At 41.1% G+C, this 15,151-nt stretch overlaps 1 protein-coding gene across 2 annotated transcripts in view; it reads right to left on the bottom strand.

Annotated features, from left to right (window-relative positions):
- Window positions 1-4,169: 4,169 nt before the first annotated feature.
- Window positions 4,170-15,151, bottom strand: part of CSNK1E (casein kinase 1 epsilon) — a 51,828-nt gene continuing 40,846 nt past the window's right edge. For both annotated transcript variants that reach the window (XM_073644277.1, XM_073644278.1), the window contains 7 exons: window positions 13,220-13,448; window positions 12,029-12,199; window positions 9,936-10,084; window positions 9,361-9,553; window positions 7,742-7,881; window positions 6,904-6,965; window positions 4,170-4,375 (listed from right to left, as the gene is read on the bottom strand). In XM_073644277.1, coding sequence (XP_073500378.1) covers window positions 6,933-6,965; window positions 7,742-7,881; window positions 9,361-9,553; window positions 9,936-10,084; window positions 12,029-12,199; window positions 13,220-13,448 — 915 coding nt within the window. In that variant the 3' untranslated portion in view covers window positions 4,170-4,375; window positions 6,904-6,932. The remainder of the gene's footprint in view (window positions 4,376-6,903; window positions 6,966-7,741; window positions 7,882-9,360; window positions 9,554-9,935; window positions 10,085-12,028; window positions 12,200-13,219; window positions 13,449-15,151) is intronic.

Genomic DNA, 15,151 nt, shown 5'->3' with positions numbered 1-15,151 from the left:
TTCTGGTGCTGTATTCCTGTACCGATAGTGATTCTGGTGACATATTCATGCACTATCGGTACAGGAATACAGCACCAGAACCACCATCAGTTTTGTTGGAAACTGTATTTGTCCCATGATGGATGCAAAAATCATCATACATATCCCTTTATCTATTATGGGGCCTGTTTAGTTTCTATTCGGGTACCCGCCAAATGCTGGATACCTTAATTGAAACCAAACGGCCCTCATTATAGTTAAGCTATATTTGATTCCATGACTATCCTTGGGTCTGACATTTCAAATATAGGATGTCAGGGATGAATATCTCTATTTCTTCGTCTTATTGATTAAATGTTCCACAAAAAATGAATGATTCTATATCCAACTTTGAAATTGCACTCCTTTTTGAGTTTCACCCCTAAAGTACATTTTTTTTTTTTTTTTTTTAACTTTTGCTGGTATTTTTTTGTGAAAAAGGTAACAAATCTAGTGGAAGTGGTCATCAGCGTTTGTTACCGGACCCATCGGAGCGGGGGTTGCATTGGGGGAGTGAGTTAGGGATCTTGTTATCTTAAGTCTCTGACCCATTCCTTTTCTTGGGGTCTCAGAATTCATGGCGGTTGTGTCTGCCATCGACTTAATCTGTCTAGGGCACCAAATTACCTTGTCCCGGCCCTGGTTACATGTATGAACCCTTAGGTTGCTTCAGTTGACCCATTGGGGTGGATTCACACAATTCAGTCTTGTTATGAGCTTTTGTATATATAACAAATTCTGCAAAAAAAAACAAAAAAAAAAACATACTGCGCCCAACATCGATTTGCTGATATCAGATTTCACAATGCAAACAGTATGCATTATTAATGAGTTCTCAAACCTGAGGAGACTGGTGTATTTACTTTGAGAATCCATGTCACACCTGTTTAATCCCGATATTGAGATTAGCATTTTAGGAGTCCAGCTATAGAATTAGAGTGCTCACGGGTCCAAATTTATTCAGTCTCCACCCAGCCTGACTGACAGCTGAAGGTTGCACTGAGAAGCATGAGATCTCAGCAGAAAGGAGATCATGAAAGGGGATAGAGTTTAAACCTTCATATAAAAGTATACTGGTATTTTGACATTGATTACCAAAGTAAATGCATCAATGCAGGTCTAAGATCTATTTTACAATGTGTACAGTTTGTATTGGTAAATCTGCAAATAGATGTTGGACTCATAATTGTTCATATCAGTAAATATATAGTTTTTGGTAACATTTTCTGTAAACTTGGTTTATTTTTTGGGGGGAGTTTTGACATCCATTCATCAATGAATAAAACTTTTGTGGTTTTCGAAGCAGAAATGCTTGCAAAAACGCCCAACACTACACCTGGGCTGTTTTTTTTGCCTTCCCATTGACTTTTATTGTTAAGTATTGACTGTCTTCTTAGAGGAAAACCCAAGATAAAAACATAAGCAAATACCCTGTAGTAAATAAACCGCATTAGTGCATGAAAATAACAGAGTTTGCATAGTTAACTATTTTGATGAAAAAAAAATAAATGCAAAATCGCCGTCCCGAATAGGGTCACCGTGACGTGGTGGGATGGCTTTTTACATTTTAAAAATTGTTAACTAAGCACACTGTTATTTTCATGCACTATTGCTGTTTAATGTAGGGTATTTGTTTATGTTTTTATCTGTTTAGTGACCAGTGTGAACATGTGCTTACATGCTGCATGCGCACCAATTTATATTCCAGTTCATCTCTTTAGGTTCTCTCTTTCTTAGAGGAAAACCCCTGAAAAATGGTCCTCTCCTTCGAGACGTCTTTTTGAAAGACACTCAAAAGTATTTTTGTTGAAGCACACCCACTTAAAAAAAAAAATACACACAAGGGGAAGGGGGGTAAATTAATACATTCTAACAAAATCTTTATTTTCTCTTATTTTTTATTTTATTTTATAGACTTAATTTTATTACTGAATGGTCTCTGGTCCCGCAGACCAGATATGGAAAAGACGTACAGCTCAGCCGGCATGTAGTGACAGGAGGGGTTTAAAAATAGCGATGCCTTTGTGCTTAGACGCACATGCACAACACCATGTCCTCAGAGTACACATGTGACAAGAACACCAAAAACACTTCTCCTTGGTTTTCTCAGCGTGACACCCCAGCTGATTTCATATCGCTGGCAGTCAGTAGATATGGACTATTCTAAATTTAACAGGACAGCGGCGCACATGTGGAGTAACCACCAGGCAAGAGGAAGACTTGTAGGTGAAGTCAACCAATATCTTGTATTCATTTTTAAAATTTGGAATTTGGTCATTGTTCCTTTGCTTATGTCAGTTTTTTTTTTTTTGCTTACTAGACTATTTTTTTTTCTTTTGCTCATGCATTTTTGATGCATTCTTAAAAGGGAAACTGTCACCTGCAGGCAGCAGGTTATAGATCAGGGGGAGCAGAGTAGATTTTTAAGAGTTTGTAAGAAAAGATTCAGTATAATCATTTAATCCTCAGCTCTTTGTAAATTTTTGGTTAAGTGGGTGGTCTTATACATAGAGAGCTAACAGTCACTAATAGGACCGCCCACTTGACTGAAAATTGAAAAAGAACAGAGGATTAAATGATAAACACATTATACTGAATCCTTTCTCTCAAACTTTCAGGTGTGATTTTCATGTTGCCCACACCTGTTACTTGCCACAGGCGAGTTTGAACAAGCGTCACATACTTGAAACAAATTTGTTTAAACCACAATTTTGTAAAGGTGCCAACAATTTTGTCCGGCCCATTTTTGTGGTTGTCTAAAATTATGTCCAATTTACCTTTTTTTCCCTCTTTTTTTTTGTGTTTTTCCAATACCCACAAAGGAAATAAACGTGTATAACAAAACATGTGTAATTTCAATAATTTTCTAGGAGAAATACTTCATTTTCTGGAACAATTTCAAGGGTTCCAACACTTTCTGCCATGAATATATAGATACATAGCATATAGATCAGGGGTGATATTTGTCCGGTTCTCCCCAAACAGTTGTTAAATCAGAAAATAAGTCAAGACACCTTTTCATCACTTTATCAATTTTCTACTTTATTACCTCAAATTAACAAACACATTAAAGCTGAAAAAGTCTATATTTACACAGGAAGTACAAAAAACCCCCCAAAAAGTTGTGTGTCTCCCCTCCCCCCCAAAATAGGATTTTTTTTTTCCACTTTTTTTTTTTAAATTATAAAGTAATAAAACTTACCAGAAATAAAAATGAAAACGATAATATATATAGTAAATAAATTAGGAAACCAAAACATTGTTAACTATTGAAACCGTTTGGAGGGCGTGTCAGAGTTCGAAGATACATGGCGCCATCTGGTGGTACAGATGGAGATTGTCCAGGTCACGGGTGAGAAATAGGAGATCCAACATTCGGTATCCCACCATCCGGGACCATTCACAACCCTCACTAAAATAATGTATGCACCTTCACAGTCTTCATCAGAAAAATAAAAATCAAAAAGCAGCCGTCTCAGTTTCTCGTCACTGCAGAAGGGCAGGGGGGAGGTGCAGAAGGATATGCATTGGTAATTTTTTTTATTTTTGTTTCAAAAGAATTAGACCACAAGCCACTAGCAGCCACAGTGGGAGATACCGAACAATAAACCTACTACTAAAATACTATTAACCTATAAATAAAACAGCCAGTAACTGCTGGGATCGCCCACCGGTCAGGCTACTCCACCTTCTCCAAAATCGGCATGGTTCTTTGGAGCAGGTGCATACTAAAAGCAAGCCAAGCCTCCACTGTGGATGAGAAATTAGGCTACTCTCCAGCCCAACATATACAGGGACCTTTAATGACAGTAGAGCCCCCTTTTATCCCTTCTGTGGTTAATTAAGGTGGTGCCTGGAAGGGGAACGGAGCCCAACCCCAGCTCCCGTACCAAGGAAAGGCTTCAGTCTTCTAATAGTCGCAAGTCTTTTTTTTTTTCCCCCAACTGGCTAAGTCTTCTCATCTTTAAAAGGTGAAAGGAAAACAGAAAAAGGTACAGCTAAAATCTTACATTTAGAAAAATGTAACGTTTAAAGTTTTTTTTTTTTTTTTTTGGGGGGGGTGATGATGGTTTGGGGGGAGTAAGCTAAAAAATAAAAAGAATATATACAGTATATATCTATATGTAGTGTTCAGATTTAGAAGAAGCAGGAAGAACATCTGCTGTCCCCAGACTGCCAGTATGTCGGTAAGGAAAGGGGAGAGGCAAATCCCTCCTCGACGCACAAGTTCTTGTGTCTGCGCTGCTGGAACCAGCATCTTCTGCGCGGCTCTCCTCATTGGCAGAAAATAAAAAGTTTAAAAAAAAAAATGTAAATTTTGTCGTCTTTAAAAGAAAAATGAAATACAGTGAAGACACTGGAAAAAGAAAAAGAAAAGAACAAGTGTTAATAAATTACAACATCACACAAGCGCAAGAACGTGTAGGATCTATACATAAGGCCAACGACGAGATCGGAATGGGACATTAGGAACCCACTCGTATCCCATACATGGCTTTAAAAATACCTATACTCATGGCATACATCAGGCCCCATACTATGAAGCATTGCAGTTTTTTTTTTCTAAGACCTAAAAGTCATGTGGCATTGAGAAAATTTTATCAAAATCGTTCCCTAAAAATACAGAAAAAAAAAAAAAATTGCATATTAAAAAGAATAAATTCCCCAATTATCACACATTGGAATTAAAAATTGAGGGAAAAAAAAAAGAAAAGGTAAATGAGCCTATGGAACAGGTATACCATGGAAGGTTGGTGGTAGATGTGTGACACATACAGCTAGAGTGATATACTACTTACAGGTGAGTTACGCAGCCAGGCATCACCAAACCCGACTGTCACCAAAGATAACGTACATAGCAGGTGGACCAAGTCACAAATTAATAAGATGGTCCCTAATTATCCCTGTTCTCATATGCATGCTTGACCAAGGGCCAATATAAAATGCAAGAAGGTGCTCCCTCTTCAGTCATCTCTCCCTAAAGGGACCCTAAAATCCAAAGACACCCAAACCTCCACCGAAAAACAGCATCAATAGTTCGCTTAGGTACCCGAATGTAATTACTATACAGTAATTAGTATATCGTACCATATTCTATGTGGGATCTAAGGGGTAAGGTTTCTCCTTGTGGAGAGTGACATGCCAGGTCTAGCATGCCAGTATGAGGAGACTTAAATGCCTTGCATGCTCCTCTGGGAAATTAAATATGGAAATGGACTCTTCAGAGAGGAAGAGGACTTGAACTCTAGCGCCACCTATTGGAAGTAGCAATCCTACAAGTCATTATCTTTTATCCCAAGTCATATTTAATGACTTGTAGGATTGCTACGTCCAATAGGTGGCGCTAGAGTTCAAGTCCTCTTCCTCACAGCAATTTGGCGTATCAGCTGCCATGAAGATATACAATAAGGGCTACAAGATGGCACTTAGGTAACTTACTGTCTTTGTTGGCTCACATGGAAATATAGGCAGAATCCCTTCAATTTTGATCCATACTCCTTGGCCCCAAAGCCTTTCCCTCTATACCATCTAGGTTAATTATGAGGATATAGTGAAGTGACACATACATAGCAATGACACCAGGATGGCACCACCATCCAGGCATCGTGGCACCTCAGGAAGGCATATGAGAACAAGGATAATTAGGGACAGTTATTAATCTGTGATTGATCCACCTGCTATCCATGATAGTTGGGTTACTGTTGGCTTTGGTGATACACGACTGCATAATTCACCTATAGGGTGGTTAGCATTACTACAAACTCCTTGCAGATGTTGCAAAATATGTTCTCCATATGTTTGCGTGGGTTTCCTCCTACACTACAAAGACATACTAATAGGGAACTTAAATTATGAGCCCCAATGGGGACAGAGAGGAGGTCTATAAACCGCTGTGGAATTAATGGCGCCATACAAGTAAAATATATGATCTATCACTAGCTGTATCTGTCACACATTCATCAGTTTTCTGTACTATACCTGCTTCGTATGCTTATTGGGAATTTATTCTTTTTAAGAACTTTGCTAATTAAATAGTTGGACTTTTTAGGGGAGTTTTCTTTTCAGAGCCAAGAAGGATCCATATGATTTTGCATAGAAGGGGAGTGAGTACCACCATTTGCCATTACCAAACACCACCTACAGCAGTTATGTTTTGTATTTGAGTCGCCCAAGAACGGGCGAATCAAATTACTTTGGTCATTGACCCATAGAAAGGAATGGACACTACCACTCATTTACACCAGTAACCAACATTATGGAGACTGATGGAGCAGTCAGACGCCAGGCACTCATACATTTATAGAAGCAGAGATGCTCAGGCTGCAAAAACTAAAAACTTACTAGAAAGGTCAACCTCCATTTTTTTCATAAAGTCAATTTAATTTCCATCATCATCAGATGCTCAATGGAGTGATACTATATGGCCTCAAAATTAATAGCTTCCTGGATGCTTTACTAGAGAATCCAATTTGCATGGTAATGGATAGAGAGACAATATCGCACGTCACGAGGATATGGGAAGACTACAAAGAATGGCTCCGTCCTCCGATTAGGCATTGAATTGAAGCCTAATGCATATGCCCATGGTTGTATGCTCAGCCTGAGTGACAGCTCAATATTTCTTGCTAATAATAGGAATGAATTAAAGATTCTCCAATCTCTCTAATATGAAAGATCTTCTCTACCTCTCCACAGATCCATTCATGTGTTTGGAAAGAAACATGGAGATGGAGTCCGTGACAGCGCGCCCAGTGACAGCGCGCCCAGTACACAATGTTGCCACCAGTTGGATAGTTTTTTTTCCCCTTAAAGTTACAGCACCGCAATCCACATTTTTCTCATCATTTCCATGGTAATTTTGTGAGAGATTTAACGAGATCTCACCTAAGCAAACATTGGTCCAGTGACGGCCTTCATTTTCCAAGATGGTCAAACGGTACGCTGGCCTAAAAGATAAAATGCACCAGTAATTACCCAGAAGCTCCATCGGAAGGATCCATTTAGACGACCAGTTTGCAGCTGTTAAACAACCGCTGATCGGCTTGGTTTACACAGGCCGGCCTGAATTGTATTCACAGAACGATTGGCAATATGTTTGTTCTGTGCTCATACACCATCTTGTTAGCAGCAGCACATCTCCTGTTTACACAGTAGTGCTGCCATGGACGATGATTGGATTGGCAATAAAATCACCTGACAAACAAGAGTTTTGCTGATTTGTCAGGCGATTGCCAGCATAAGCCTATAATAGGCGAACGAGCGCTATAACCACCATTTGTTCAAGATCTAAATGGGCCTGAAATGCGCTGCCTTTTTTTTTTTTCTACGATCACAGCTGTACCACAATCACAGCAGAAAAAGAAGTACCCCGGCCTCAACATGTGAATAGTGCCCAAGTCTATTGACATAAAAAGACAATGACAGTTCTGGGCATCAAGGAATAGGAGGCAGAATGTGTGGAAACAAGTTAGGCCACGTTCACAAGTTCAGTTTTTTACCTCAGTATTTGTTAGCCAAAACCAAGAGCCAGCGAAGAGGAGAGATAGGAAAATAAGTGGGAAGGTGCACTGGGCTTTGGCCACAGCATGATGCACAGAGCGCTTAAGCTTGGTTTGGACAGTCATTTTGTACAGACAGAACCTTGTGTCTTTTTGCAGTATTTATGGTGGCTGGATCAATGTGTACAATTTCCTGATTCACTATGGGTCAAGAGGACAGTTACCTGTGATGCTGAAATCCGGGACACTTCTTGTCGCCCTGTAAGATCAGAGGAGGAGACATTTGCTGGGGCTCCCCGATGTAACCTCATGCTGACCTTTCGTTCTCTGTCCACCCGTGAGATTGCCCGAGGGGAGGTGTTACCTGGAGCAACAAGAGGCAATAGACATGTATATTACACAGTAATGAGGATGCACATAGTGATAGTAACGAGTCCAGCTCAGCATCCATAGGCTGCAATGTTGGTGAAGGGCTAGTGCGTTTGCCCCGGAGGGGTCAGAGGTGCGTTGTGGCACTGCTTCAACACCATTATTATTGATGGGCTCTACCGGCAATATTTCAGTCCGAAATCGGGAATCATGCTTGGATGCACAGGATCCATCGCAAATAGATTTTTGGTTATTTTGTAGCATCTTGTAATCCTTACAGTGTCTGCCCCAGTCTGCATTGTATAACGAACAGTCTGGGATCTCCGAGTACGTAATCGCAAGAACAAAGAGCGGTGTGAAGACTAATAGAAAGTCTAAAGTCCACACGTAGTTAATCGCTTCCTCGTTAATAAGGACTGAACAGAGACTATTAAGGAGCAGAGCGGTCCTGCCTTCATTCTAGCAATCACCTAAGACTCCACACCTAGAATATACCTGTCAAGTTGTCTGACATCAGAGGCCATTTTCACAATAATGACCTTTACCTTTTTTTTTTGAAGGGAGTTGGGGGCAAAAACTCTTGTTAATTTTCCATTCTTATATTGGCCACTGATCTTCACTGACTGCAACCAACAGCGGTTCAATGCATCCACTGCAGATCACCGGGCAAAAAACCCATACCTGACCAAAGCTTTGACCCATTACAAATGACCGGACGTTTCATCAAAGCAGCAGGTGACCGGTAGGGAGTCAAAATCTGCTACTTCCTTCAGATTTGATATAATGTGTTTGGTGACCTTAAAGGGGTTGTCAACTACTAGGACAACCCCTTCTCAATCTGAAGGTTTACCTGCATTAAAATAAAAAAAACACTTTTGCTAGCCTCCTGTGCCAGCGCCAATCCCGTGGTGTCAGCACTCACATTTCTGGGGCTCATGTGAGGTTGTTACATCCTGCGCCCAATCAGCGCTGGCGTCATATGTCCGAAGGCGGGGAAAGTTCGTAATTGAGAGGAAGTGAGCAGCCAGCTGTAGCAGACTCCCTCTTGATTACTTATACGTCTGAAGGCAGGGACAGTGATGCCAGTGATTATTGGGCACAGGGCTCACTTGACATAATGTCACGTGAGCCCTGGGAATGCGAGTGCCAACTCTGCTGAAATGGCGCCAGCACAGGAGGCGGGTATAAGTGTTTTTATTTTAACACTGGCAAATGCTCACAGTGAGAAGGTGTTGTCCTAGTAGTGGACAACCCCTTTAACAAGAGTACCCCTTTATAAAGATGATAAAGGGCTCAAACACAGATGGGGACATCTTTCACCAAGTACAGCCACAGCTACATACATCAGCTCTAGAGGACTGTAGGTAAATAATATTGTAGGGATTGGTCAGTCTCTGGGAGAAAAAAAAAAAAGACATCTTAGATGGGTTCATTAATAATGCAGAGCAGACAGATGTACCTGGCAAGTACTTACCGCTCTGCTGAATCCTTGAGGCCGGTGTGGAGGCTACAGGGTCTCCGCCATTCCTTAACCGATTAGGGGCAGCACCTGCAGGAGGGCCCGGAGGTAGCGCCCGAGTGGCGGAACCTCTAAGCTGTCCCATTCTCTCTTCTCGATCATGTTCCCGTCTTTCCCTGTCCATATCTTCTGGATTCCGAGCTGCACCCTACAAATCAAACACAACTGAATTAGTTTTATGAATAGAAAAGCAAATATTTCTCTTTTTTGTGGTTCTCGGCAGCATCACTATACAAATTGTAAACCCGGATATTGCACTTTATTAGCAAACTGCAGAAGGTTGGTAACAAAACGTACACTTGATAAACAGCTAATGAAACTAAGTAACACTGCATATATCATATGGAAGTTAAAGAATGTACTAAAAATAAACAAAAATACAAAAAAAAAAATAGGAAAATCTATAATTGAACATGCATTTTATTCTACATTATATTATAAGAACTGAGCATACATGCATGTACCTAATCATAAAACAGAGTGTTAATACAATTAAGAAAAGCTTGATTAAAGACAATAAAACAACTCACAAATTTGAGCATGTTCCAGTCGAACACGTAATCGTATGAAAAGCCTTGTCGATGGAAGAGGTTACGGAAGAGCTGCCTCAGGTACGAATAGTCTGGTTTGTCATCAAATCGCAGGGAACGACAGAAGTTCAGATATGTGGAGAACTCAGCTGAAAGAACAGCAGAAACACTGGCTCAGTAACCTCACGTCTCCATTTTACAGTATATTACCCCCTGAATATTTGGTTCTTGTGCCGGGAGCCCATACTGTGCCCCTTCATCTGACTTTAGGTTCTACTAGTGAGACAGCTGTATCTGCATGCACATTACAGGGAAGACTGTCAATCACCGATAGGACCGCCCACAGGACTCATGCCTGCACACATCAGGGATCTCAATGATTAAAATGACAGATTTCCTCTAAAGGTGCCCATAAAGCTGCATTAGCCGAAATCAATCCCTTCTGCATTAGAGAAGGATCCAACCGGTTTAATTTTCAGCAGCTGATCCTGCTGTTCTCCGATAGATGTCGCTGCGAGAGGAGCCTCGCAGCATTTCCATCATACAGAGCGCAGGAAGGCTCCGCCGAGCTCTCCTGTGTATGGAGGAGTTGGGCAGATTGACATTGGTGAAGCAATCATTCAGCAAAAAGCCATCTTATATGCGTGGGGACCTTAATCTGACCACCATTAAAGTCGCTGATTTTACTCATCAGTATATTCCAAAGCCGAGAAGTGTGAAAAATGTTAGGCAACGTTCACACCTGGGTTTGGACATTCCGTTTCATCTTCAGAAAAATATTAGAATGAAATGTCAGATATGTCACAAATCTGATGCAAACAGAAGCAAAAAGGTGCCCCTTTGTTTATTATGGGGTCCTTCTGAGTATCATTATGTGTGTGTTTTAAGTGAAGGAGTCAGCAAGGCCCCCCCCCAGAGGAGCCAGCAAGGCCCCCCCCCCCCCAAAGGAGCCAGCAAGGCCCCCCCCCCCCCCCCGAGGAGCCAGCAAGCCCCCCCCCCCAGAGGAGCCAGCAAGCCCCCCCCCCCAGAGGAGCCAGCAAGCCCCCCCCCCCCAGAGAAGCCAGCAAGCCCCGCCCGAAACATCAGCACTAAATCTAAAGTCTTATCTCTCTGGAACTGTATGGTGCATTTAAAAACAGATAAAACACAATACTCAGGTGCAGCGGAGCATTTTAGCATTCTTTTTTTACATTTTTTTAAACTCTGGAGGACTTGGCATGGCTGGCGATACTTATCTACAACTCTACAGGGCAACGATCACAACTTTGTTGCTTTTCATCCATTGTATGAAATCATTTTCACTCCAATGCCCTTGTGCGCACACTTCATCTGCAATAATGTGATCATGAAATGTAGCCACAGGGGTGCAATAAGTGAAGGAGCCAGAAGAGGGCATTATCGCTCTTAACCCTTGCAACAATTCACAATGTCAGCAGACTGCCAACCAAGGACCTAGCCAGGTACAAGATGTAATTCTTATGCAATTTCTAAATGCACTCTTATGCATTCTTCTAGGTTATGCTAAATTTTATGAATGCAGATAAATTACTTTAGCAAGTTATTAATACTCCTGCATTAGCAAATATACACAGTTTAGGGATGGGGGAGGGGGGAATCACGCAAACATATGTTCTCTCATGCGAGAGAATCAGGCTGATTATGCTAATGTCACTCGGATCAAACTGTCAGAGTTTGATCCGAGTGTCAGCTAAGTGTGATTCGATTCGCTCACATGAGAAAATCGCAGCACAGGTGCAAAAATGGAAAACAATTTCTCCATCTTCTCCATTGTTTCTGTGAGCACACATCAGGCTGCACTCGAATGACATCCAAGTGCGGTCCGATGTTTCACACGCAGCCATAGACTTGTATGAGTGAGTGCGATCCAATTATCGGATGCACTCGCAGCATGCTGTGATTATCGCAGATCTGCACTGGCCCATAGTGCTATCCGACAAAGCATCAGATAGAACTCGGCCGTGTTACATGCTAGTGTGAGCAAGCCCCAAGTAAGAGGCCGACTTCCCAGACATCACAGCTTAGAAAATGGTTCCAGGTGATTATTGTGTGGATCAGCCATAGGTAACACTTACAGGGGTAACCTTTGCAGAGGACCTCAATAGGGGTTGACATTTTCTTCTCGCTGATACGCTCATATTTTTGCCGTTTGGTTGCAGCTTTCAATCCCTGCCAGGGCAGCGACCCGAGGTTAAAGTACATAAGAACATACCCCAAACTCTCCAAGTCATCCCGACGACTTTGTTCTACAAGGGAAAAAAAAGTCAGGCCGATATGAAGTTACCTTTCCGAAATCAGTCACCCAAGAGAGCTATAAAATATTGCTTAGTAATGAAATATACAAGTTGGTATAACAGAGGTGGATTCTGACAGATTTTAAAAAGTACACCGGCCTCATCTGGGCTAAACAAACTACGCATTATAATTAAATTTGCAGACTGTATTGTGAAATCTGTCGACAGATCCGCTTCCACATATAATAATTCGACAATATGTAATGCATCTGAGAGAAGTTTGAAGAATTCGAGTTTTACTTTTAACAGAGAATGTGAATATTCCGCTTAGTGAAGTCTTCAGGACAGATGTACAGACCCCTTTAAACTCTTGGCGACACCTGTCGCACATGCATACGGCACATATGGAGCGGGCTCCCATGCTAGCTCCGAATGCAACAATTTAGCCAAGTTCAAATCACACATAGCAAAATGTGAAAAAAACACTCCATACGGAAAATAAAAATAAAATGGCAGAATTGCCATTTCCATAGACACTTCATCACCCAAAAAAATTTAACAGATCAAAAAGTCATATGCACCCAAAAACTACTCGCCTCCTGCAATGGTGACGTCTGATCTCCTGGGGCTCTTGTGACATTGTCATGTGAACCCTGCAGCCAATCAGTGGCCACTATTAGGCTTGCTTTCACTCATGGAAGTAGTCTGCATGCAGGAGCCCAATAGCAGCCGCCAAGTGACTGCAGGGCTCACATGACAATGTCAAGCAGCCCCGGGAGACAGGGCATCAACGTTACTGGAACAGTGCTGGTGTGGGAGGTGAATATCTTTTTAATTTATAACAGGGACTACTTTATTTAAAAAGGGGTTGAACAGGTAGTGGACAACCCCTTTAAACAATCATGGTGCCATTTGTATTGTTCAGAAAGCTGTCAAAAGCGAAGTGTTATATAAAACTACAGGGAAGCAGGAATGTCTTGGTTGGACATAAAAACAAACATATGACAGGTATTTATTTCTACTATCACCCACCTATGCCCAGATGCGTATTTATAGAGGCATATCTTGCAGTCCCGGTCAGGTTCTTGTTTTCTCGGTAGGGTATGTGTTGATGCGTCCGAGCATCTCGATATTTTTTGGCAAGGCCGAAATCAATGATGTACACCAAATTTCCCTTCTTTCCAAGTCCCATCAGAAAGTTGTCTGGCTTAACATCCCGATGAATAAAGTTCTTGGAATGAATGTATTCAATGCGACTGATCTGTAAGACATGAAGAAAGAAGTCAGAAGTTGCCACTTAATTATGCAAGACCTATATGGCATGTAAAGTAAAGCTATAAAATTAACACCTTCTTCCCGTGACCAAAATTTCATTTTTTTCATCATTGCATGACTATTCTATTGTATGACCTGCAACTTTTTCATCTCATCATCCAATGGAGTTGAAAGAGAACTAGTTTTTCTGTAGCAAGCGGTTTTTTTTTTTTTTTTTTTATATATTGGTGCCATTCTGGGTTACATACGACATTTTGATCACTGTGTTTTGCAGTTTTTTTTTTTTTGAGAGGGAGGGGGTGGCTACTGAAAAATGGCAGTTCTGGCATTCAGATAGGATTTGCTTTACAGCATTCAAGAAATGAATGAAATAATTTTATATTTTGATTCAGAGTCTGTGAAAGTTCTTATTTTATGTATTTATTTTTTTATTAGATATATATATATATATCTCTATCACACACACACACAAAATATATATATATTTTTAGTGTAAACTATGGTACTTTACTTTAGTCCCCTTATGTTACGTACCACAATGAGTTTTTGGTGCGTTTTTCACTGTGCAAAAATATTGAGTTTTATGCGCAAATTTTCCCCGTAGACTAAAAGATGAATGCGCCTTTCCGCTGTAGAATCTCACTAAAACCGCATGTAATCCGGACATGACCATTAATAACATTTTGTCAAATACCAGTAAGAATCAAACAAAGCAGCTATATTTAAAAGCATGACGTAAGAGACAAAAACCACAGCAAACATGTGATAAAAACGTATGTAAAAAAAACTGCATTCAACAACGCAAATGAAAAAAAAAACACAAATTAATTTACATAATAGGTGCCGAAATGCTGCAATATAAAAAAACTCCCTAAATACTCATGGTGGGAACGTAGCCTTAAGGGACTTGAATCTGCGATCCTTTGTTCCATTTACTGCATTGTAGGATATAGGTAAAGCTCCGGGCTCCTATACTCCAGCCTCTGACTCAGAGATGAATAGCAACATTTAAAGGATTTGTCTTGAGTTTATTAATAGGTAAAATAGAAAAATGCTTGTAAAAACAGGCAACTTTGCAATCTACACCCTATAAAAAATCCTCTCCGTTCTCAAGTACACAGGGATTTTTAATGTTCTAGTTTACTGCTCGATGCCTGGGATACAGGTCACCCTGCAGTCCATGCATGGCCGCTCACCTACTCACAAGGAGCCCGCAGCACCAGCATGCTTTATGTTTTGCAGGCTACGTCAATGAATTCGATCAGCTTCAGTGTCCTTGCTAGCAGAATGGGAGAGAGCACAGCTTGGACCAGCAGTAAATCCACGCTGAGGGTCCGAGCGGAGTTTTCATGAGCGTACTGTCACCCGTCCCACCGGCAAAGCAGGAAGCCAGGGGCCGGGAGCAGCGTACTCCTGAAGATACCAGCTTGAGAAAACACCTTTACATTGAATGTATCAGCAGGATTGTACTATTTAATCTGAGAGCAGCTTAATGCAGGGGCAGAGAACCTGATTCCAGGGATGTGTCACTTGCTTAGCAGTTTGCTGTAGTTTCAAAACAATTAGTATTTCATCAGCAGGAGATTATCACTGCAGGACTAGGTGTTGCGTGCCAGGCAGTCCAGCTAATTTGTGTAACCCCGCCCCCAACACTGATTATATTATCAGCAAGCTGACAATCAAGGGTGT

This window comes from Phyllobates terribilis, unplaced genomic scaffold (genome assembly GCF_046119375.1).
Source record: "Phyllobates terribilis strain yellow unplaced genomic scaffold, ASM4611937v1 Scaffold_8__6_contigs__length_399053987, whole genome shotgun sequence".
NCBI classification, from domain to species: Eukaryota; Metazoa; Chordata; class Amphibia; order Anura; family Dendrobatidae; genus Phyllobates; species Phyllobates terribilis.
The sequence above is the reverse complement of the archived record's forward strand: the minus strand, read 5'-3'. Positions and strand labels throughout refer to the sequence as shown.